We start from the raw sequence: 8229 nt of genomic DNA on the forward strand, positions 1-8229 counted from the left end.
AGCCCAGCAAGCACAATAGAGCCCAACACCGCAGGGGGCGGGCCTGCTGGCATTCTCACTTGGCACCTGCTTGAAAACTCTAGGATTTGAGCCAAGCCTGGGTCTCTCGGTGGCTTCGGACAGTAAACCTGTGTGTCCTGAGAAGTATCCACAGGAAACAGAAAAGCAGCATCCTTCGGCAGGCCGTGCTCCCGCCTGACCTTCTTCCAAGGCACTGAGGTATGGGTGTGCAAGCGTGAAGGCGGGCGTGCTGTGGAGCGAGAGGGTAGCGGATGTGAGTGTGTCCGTGTGTGCGTGTGTACGCGCGTGGCTCCGAGTGTGCGCCGCTGGGATCGCGATGGGTCCAGGGCGGGCGGCAGGGCGGGCTGGGAGATCTCCTCCCCCCACCACATTGAGAAATCTCAGTGAGTCACCGAGTGGTTCTGCATATTAATGAGCTCGCTCTCCGAGAGGGCAGGAGCGAATTTAAAAGAGGCCAGGGTGGGCGGAGGGAAGCTGTGGGGAGATCGCAGCACCCAGCGCCAAGCGCAGCGCGGCACCGCGACAGACGGCAGGAGCACCCATCGACGGGCGCAGCTGGAGCGAGCCGAGCAGAGCAGAGAGAGGCGTGCTTGAAACCGAGAACCGAGCCGGGCGGCATCCCCCGGCCGCCGCACGCACAGGCCGGCGCCCTCCTTGCCTCCCTGCTCCCCACCGCGCCCCTCTGGCCAGCATGAGGCTCCTGGCGGCCGCGCTGCTCCTGCTGCTCCTTGCGCTGTGCGCCTCGCGCGTGGACGGTGAGTGCCGCGAGGGCCCTCTGTCGCGGTCCTGTCCTGTCCTAGGGAGCCCAAGCACCACCTAGGCATCCTGGAACCCGGGGAGGAGGGGGTCCCGGGCGGGCACCTTGGGCGGTCGCGGAAACCTATGCGGCGACTCAGCAGCCCGGCCGCGCTCTTCCGCAGGGTCCAAGTGTAAGTGTTCCCGGAAGGGGCCCAAGATCCGCTACAGCGACGTGAAGAAGCTGGAAATGAAGCCAAAGTACCCACACTGCGAGGAGAAGATGGTTATGTGAGTTCTGGGGTAGCATATCCTGTGGCGGGGCCCATCCTGGGTTTAGGTCAGGCTGATAACAGCATTTCTCTCTGCCTTTGCCAAGATGGGGATGGGGGTGTCTTTGGCCGGTCCCTCTGAGCCTGTCCCTGTTAGGATTCTAAGTGGCAGGCGAGGTTTATTGTAGGCTAGTTAGTGGTACTGGTGCGCCCGCTTAGAACATCCATCTTCACCAGATCCACTCGGGACACGCACCCGGCCTGTTGGGCCGGCTGGGCTGCCTTCCTCTTACTGAAGAGAGAAGTTAACTTTTCCTTTCAGCGCCCCACGGGTGGACACTTTGGGGCTCCCAGGGCTTTCAATGTGAGAATGCTCCTGTCTCTTCTGCCTCGTGGGTCCGAACATCTGAACAATGTTGGAGAAAGGGCTCTGCTGGGGTTAATGTGCCATGCCACCACCGCAGCCTGCTTAGTGGGGATGCCGGCAAAGTCTTAAAAACTGGGGCAGAGAGAGAACACTGAGTTTCCTTGCGCCTCAGCCTTCCCAATTAACTACTTGAAGCCAGCGCTGCCGTTTTCCCATCAATACACTCTTGGCCAGGAAGGCAGCCCTTGGCAAAACAGCTCCCAAATATTTGCCATGGACCATTGGCCCCTCATCCCCTCCCCCAGAAACAGGACACACTTTATTCTCGGTCTGGGCAAGTGCCTTCCACCGGCTGCCCTTGCTTGCCCAAAGGCCTTCACGCAGCGTCTGTGAAGGAAGGGCACACCCCCACCCGGCACCTCACCACCTCCATCCGCTGAAGTTCAGAGAACTCAGAGAGCCACAGGGCCTGAGCTGACCCGAGTCATGAGCTTCCCAATTAACATCCTTTCGCCTGCCCTTGTCAGAGAAGGGAAAACTTCCCTTTTACGTGTGGGCTGGCTCAGGGTTAAAATGCTCCCGGCAAGAGTCACAAGAACAATAGAATTTCTAGTTAGGGGGTCCAAAATGTCAGAAAAGATTGCAAATTGTTTTTGAGAGACCTTGCAGGAGAAAAAAAAAAAAGCATCAGCAACTCAAAAAGAAGAGGATCGTCCCCAGACAGGCTATCCTTGACTAAACTTCTCTGGGTAGAGAGGGAAATTCCAGGCAAGGAAGGCTTCGTGTAGCCTTGGGGAACTTTCCAGGGGCCACATGAGACCACCTTCCTTAGGCCTCCCTTCCCACCCCATCTTTTAACAGACCAGAGGTTCCTCTTCCCGTCTATCAGACAAGGGACCCTTACTTTTTGCCAAAACAGGTTTTCAGCCACAAAGGCTGAAGGCAAGATTTCCAGTTCAGTCTGAGGCATCCAGAGATCTCTGCTGGGGGCAGGGGGGAATCAGTGTGTGTTTTGAGTACAAGTCCTTGCAATCAGGGCATGGGAAAGCCCAGATTCCTTTTTTAAAAATGTGTGTGTGTGTGTGTGTGTGTGTGTGCACACTTATAATTGGGAAGGGAGTAGGCATGCCATGGCCGATGTGTGATCAGAGGACAACTTGCAGAAGGTGGCCCAGGAATCAAACACAGCTCCAGGCTTGGTGGCAAGGACACTTGCCTACTGAGCCATCTTGCCAGCCCAAGTCCAGGTTATTGAAGGACAATATATGTCATACGTCCATGGAATTATGATCCAAACCACTGGTGCCCCAGAACTGCTGCAGAGTGAGACCCAGAATTTCTAGTAGTTGTTAGGTCTTGGATCCCAGATTCTGTCCCCTGCTTCTGATTTGCATAACCCCAGTATTCGGAGAAAGCTCTGGGCACCTCTGTGGAGGGGGTGGGGGGCAGAGGACGGAGCCCTTTTGTATGCCTTCAGAAGTAGGATGTTCAGGCTACACTCTGGCTTAAGAAGAAAGGGGCTTGGGGGGAGGTAATGTTGTTTGTTTATTTTTACTGGAGTTTGCCATCCAGGGCAACAGCAGCATTATAGGTTTGGAAGACATACAGGTGGTAATTCCTGCGGGATGGTAGAAGTAGGAGGGCCCCATGCTCAGAGCCTGCAAGGATCCACCTGTCTCCAGGGAAGCAAGATCCGATTACTCGGTCTTATCAGATGTCCATCGCTGGTCTTAGAGGAAGAACAAACTCTTGACACAGCTTTCTGTCCCCATTCTGCTTGCAAGATTTTGTCTGCTGTTCCTACAGCTTGGAAGTGTGTGTTCACAGCAAGCCTGCCCCTACTAGAATTTGCCCTTTTAACCCTGACTCTTCTTCACCTTGGGACCAGGTGGGGAGCAGATCTTCCACTCTCTCAACTCTCATCTCCAACTATCCTTCCGTGACCCATCAGGAAGTCACATTCTGATTTGTTCCAAGACCCTAATTCTTCACCATTGTCCACCTCTGTCTTCCCAGAAGCTTCCTGTAAGCCCTGCCTATATCTCCCTGGTCAGCCTGTCTGAGAGAGGTACCTCAGACCATCCAGGACTGAACTCACACATGAAGTTCGTCTTTCCTCTGGCTGCTTCATCTCTCGTGACTATTTAGTAATTAATAGCTAAGTCCCTGGACACCTACCAAGGGCTAAGTACTCAGCATAGGAGACCTCTTTAGCTCCCTCAGTAGCCTGGCGACACAGATCCTTTTATTGTACCTATTTTACACAGAGCAGACAGAGTCAGACAGGTCACAAGGATTCAAACTCGGCCGCTTGCACTCAACACCGCTCCTGCTTTTCCCCTGCAGAGTTAGGCTTTCCCTCCATGGAGTGTTGGAGCTTTGGCTGAGAGAGACCCAGAGAAGAAAGGTCGTATTTTTCTGCCCCCAGATGAGATAATTGCAACCTCACACTCAAGCCAGTAAGGATCAGGAAATCCTTAGCCCAGGGACAAGCTGTAGAGGGTGCAGGTGCTGGGGACAACGGTCAGAGACTATGGTGGCTGCAGGATGCGTCTCAGCCCTCTGTGCAACTTGGCATGGGTGCCTTCTAGCAGTAGCTCTGTCTACCTCTGGTCCACTGATCATTGCTCCCCAAGAGAGGCTGTCCTGGGGACAGTTGGGTGCTGAGGGGCAGGGTCTCACACTTACTCCCTACATAACCCCGTCATGAAGACTGAGACATAAAACATTACAAAAGGCTTGCCAGGGATTGGACACTGGCAGCAGGGAGGGACCAGACGGCCCAGTGCTCTGATCCTGTAGACAGTTATTCAGCTATCTCAACCCTGTGCCCCATTCTGCTCTGTTTCAGCGTCACCACCAAGAGCATGTCCAGGTACCGGGGCCAGGAGCACTGCCTGCACCCTAAGCTGCAGAGCACCAAACGCTTCATCAAGTGGTACAACGCCTGGAATGAGAAGCGCAGGTACCCTCGCCTCGCCGCCCCACCCTCGCCCCCTCCCCTTCCCCCATCCCTACCCACTCAGAAGGGCTTGGCTATGGGCTATAGCTTTCAGGGCAAGAAGGGACCCACACACCATGCCTTCTGCAAGCCTCATCTAATATGTGACACCCACATAATAGCCACGAAGGTAGACACCCTCACACTGTTTCCTTGCCCCCACTGAATGGAGACCTCACCACTTCACAAAGGAGGCTCTGCACGGCTGTGCACACTGCAGGTGTGTCCCTGTGTGAACAAAAACTCTACCTCGTTTTATCTTTCATATTATAGACTTGTGGGAATATTTTTAAAGTTTTTTTTTTTAATCTTATGTACATGGGTATTAAGCCTGCATACACTTAAGTGTGCCCCCTACATGTATGGTGCCTGTGGGCTTCAAAAAGAGGTTCGTCATATCCCCTAACACTGCAGTTACAGATGGTCATGAGCTGCTGTGTGGGTGCCAGGAACCCAACCCAGGTCCTCTACCAGAGCAGCAATGTTCTTAGCTGCTGAGCCATCCCTCTGGACCCTAACTTTCATAGTATAGTCTCAGTTGTTTATGTAAGCCACATAAGCTGGAAATGGCTGGGTGAGCACCTGGCATAGTTGTCCTCTGTTAACTTTAGCCGGGTGGGGTATGAGCTCTTCCGTGACAATTTATTGGCCAAAAGCCACGAATGATAAGAATAACCCCTACCAGCAAGGTGCTGTCCTCTCCAGAATGTCCCATGTCCCGTTCTTCCTAAACATCAGGCAGGTTCTGAGTGGCGCTTGAGTTCAGCATCTTCCATTCAGAGCCTCTTTACCCAAAGGGGCAGCAGTGCCTTGGACCAGACACCTCTGCTGATGGGCATTTTCATACAACCAGAAGGGGGCTCCCTAGTTCTAACCCTGGGGTCCTCGGTCTGCTCTTGGAAGGAGAGGCCAGTTCTCGGCTCCTTTGTACCATGTCCTGGAGTAGATCACTCCTCAAACACCCAAGGCCTGCTTTATCATTCCCTGCAAAGCTAAGGAAGGACACACACTTAGGTGACCTCCAAGGATTCTAGCAGCTTGGCCTAAGAGGGGGAAACAAAGACCAGGTGGGGACAGGGTGTGACTGCCTTCACAGCACTGGAAAAAACCAGGGCGAGACCTTTGTGGGTTGTGGGTCGCTGGTGCTGCCTTTCCCAGCAGGTGGCCTTGTGCCCCTCACACAAACACCCCGCTGTATGAGCGGCTCTCTCTCGGCTGACATCCCTGTTCAGTTCAGCTCCTGCACCTGAGTCCTTCCTTGCTCCCTCCAAAACTGCCTCATCTGCAGTTGCCCGAAATAGAAAGTGGTGAGGTGAGCGACTGGTTCCTCTGTATCTGATGGGAATGAAGCCCTCTTGCTGGTCAGGGCACGCAGCTCACATGGCAAAAAGCAGAGCCTGGCCTACCCTGCCCACCCCCACCCCCCACCCCTGCCACCACCTCAACTTGTGTCATCGGAAAGCAGAATTGACCCCAGCTTATGGAGGGTTGGGGAGTCTTGTTTAGACTACTGGAGACATTCAAACCTCTACCCACCTGGTTTTCCTCCACCCCAGCCATGGCTTTGAAGAGGAGGCACCTGTGGGTTTCCTGCAGCCCCACCCCCATCGCACCTTGTCTACTTTTGCAAGTTGCTCTCCTGAAGGCTGTGAGAGCCTCTGCTACCAGGCGCCTGCCGATTTGCTACATGCTAGCCTTTCCAGGGCTGTTTGTTTGTTTTCTGAGACAAAGTCTCACATGGCCCAACTCAACCTCAAGACAAAGGATAGCCTTGAACATAAACCTAGCTGGTCCACCTCCCAAATGTTGTGATTTCGGGATCACAAGCCTATGCTACACTCTCCTGAGTTCATCCCTTTCTTAGGGCTCTGATGCACCTGGAATAGGAAACTGCCATGCCTCCTCTTTCTCTTTCTGTCCCTTTCCTTGCAAAAGATTAAAAAATGACTTAATGAATGGGGATAGAGATTTAAACTGTTCAAAGTCAGAGAGAGAACAAGCATACATGTTCCATAGCTCAGAAGGGAGAACGGCACTACCTGCCTGGCCCATGGCACTAACAACTGAGTTCAAAGCACTGTAGAAACCAGAGTCCCTGGCTGTCATGATAGGCAGCTACACAGACACTTCATTGTGTTTCTATTTTATTTATTCGCATGTGTCTATGTGCCTGTATGCCATGTGTGTGCAGGTGCCCGAGGCAGCCACTAGAGGGCGTTGGGTGCCCCTTGAGCTGGAGGAATAGGGGTTTAGCAACCCCTGGAGAGGATGCTGGGAACTGAACTTGGTCCTCTGGCAGAGCAGTGACAGATTTTTGAGCACCATCTCTCTGGCTTGCAGGCAGTTTATTTCAATGCATGATTAGGGATTCTCCCTCGGAAACCAGGAACAAGCAAGAAGGAACAGTAGGCTGCCTGTGAAGTGCAACCCAGTGCTAGGATTACAGGCCTGAGTGTGAGCTTTTGTGGAGGTTTCGAACCATCTCTCCTCTTCTGGCCCCAGACCTGGGAGAGGATCCATAGGTGAAGCCACTCCCCAGGAGCTGTGAGCAGCCTACACCACATCCTGAGCCACTTATACCTGTGTGTCCTCTCTTCCCAGGGTCTACGAAGAATAGGGTGGACGATCATGGAAAGAAAAACTCCAGGCCAGTTGAGAGACTTCAGCAGAGGACTTTGCAGATTAAAATAAAAGCCCTTTCTTTCTCACAAGCATAAGACAAATTATATATTGCTATGAAGCTCTTCTTACCAGGGTCAGTTTTTACATTTTATAGCTGTGTGTGAAAGGCTTCCAGATGTGAGATCCAGCTTGCCTGAGCACCAGACTTCATTACAAGTGGCTTTTTGCCGGGCGGTTGGCGGGGGGCGGGGGGGGGAACCTCAAGCCTTTCCTTTTTAAAATAAGGGGTTTTGTATTTGTCCATATGTCACCACACATCTGAGCTTTATAAGCGCCTGGGAGGAACAGTGAGCGTGGTTGAGGCCGTTCACAGCACTACTGCTCCGCTCCAGGCTTACAAAGCTTCCGCTCAGAGAGCCTGGCGCCTCTGCGCAGCTGCCACAGGCTCTCCTGGGCTTATGACTGGTCAGAGTTTCAGTGTGACTCCACTGTGGCCCCTGTTGCAGGGCAATTGGGAGCAGGTCCTTCTACATCTGTGCCTAGAGGAACTCAGTCTAGTTACCAGAAGGAGCTTCATCCTCACCCCACCCCCACCCCAGCTCATTCCCCTGCTGCAACCAGGCAAGTGATCCTTAAAGGAGCTGGGTCTTTTTCTTGCAAACTGAGGGTTTCTGAAAGGTCCGCTGCTTTGGTAGAAGATGCTCCTGAAGCATCCAAAGTCCTCAGCAGTGTGAGAAAATGATGTTCGAGGTTCGGGAGGACAAGGGAAGATGCAGGATTAGATGCAGGACACACAGCCAGAGCTACATATCCTCTTGGCAAAGGGAGCCCCCCCCCCGCCCCGCCCCCCCCCCGCCCCTCCCCCCCGCAGAGCTTTGTTTCTTTCCCTCACCCCAACAGAAAGTGCACTCCCCCTCAGTGCATATGCAAACTGCACGGTTCTCTGAGTTAGGATGTTAGGGCGATCCTGCGCCCTGCCCTCTCCTGTGTACATATTGCCTTCAGTACCCCTCCCCCTCCCCATGCCACACACTGCCCCTCATTAGAGGCCGCACTGTATGGCTGTGTATCTGCTATGTAAATGCTGAGACCCCTGAGTGCTGCATGCAGGTTTCATGTTCTTTCTAAGATGAAAAGAGAAAGTAATAAAATATATTTGAAGTTACCAAAATTCTGCACTCCTGGGCTGTTTTTTTTTTTTCCTTGTGTCT

General features: G+C 53.3%; 1 protein-coding gene across 1 annotated transcript; it reads left to right on the top strand.

Annotated features, from left to right (window-relative positions):
- Positions 1-381: 381 nt before the first annotated feature.
- Positions 382-7864, top strand: Cxcl14 (C-X-C motif chemokine ligand 14). The gene is made up of 4 exons (XM_021180669.3): positions 382-776; positions 942-1047; positions 4247-4360; positions 6998-7864. Exons 1-4 carry the CDS (start codon positions 713-715, stop codon positions 7011-7013), a joined length of 300 nt encoding a protein of 99 aa, XP_021036328.1. The 5' UTR covers positions 382-712; the 3' UTR covers positions 7014-7864.
- Positions 7865-8229: the final 365 nt, after the last annotated feature.

Source organism: Mus caroli, unplaced genomic scaffold (assembly GCF_978045245.1).
Source record: "Mus caroli unplaced genomic scaffold, Mus_caroli_1 scaffold_15, whole genome shotgun sequence".
Classification (NCBI taxonomy): Eukaryota; Metazoa; Chordata; class Mammalia; order Rodentia; family Muridae; genus Mus; species Mus caroli.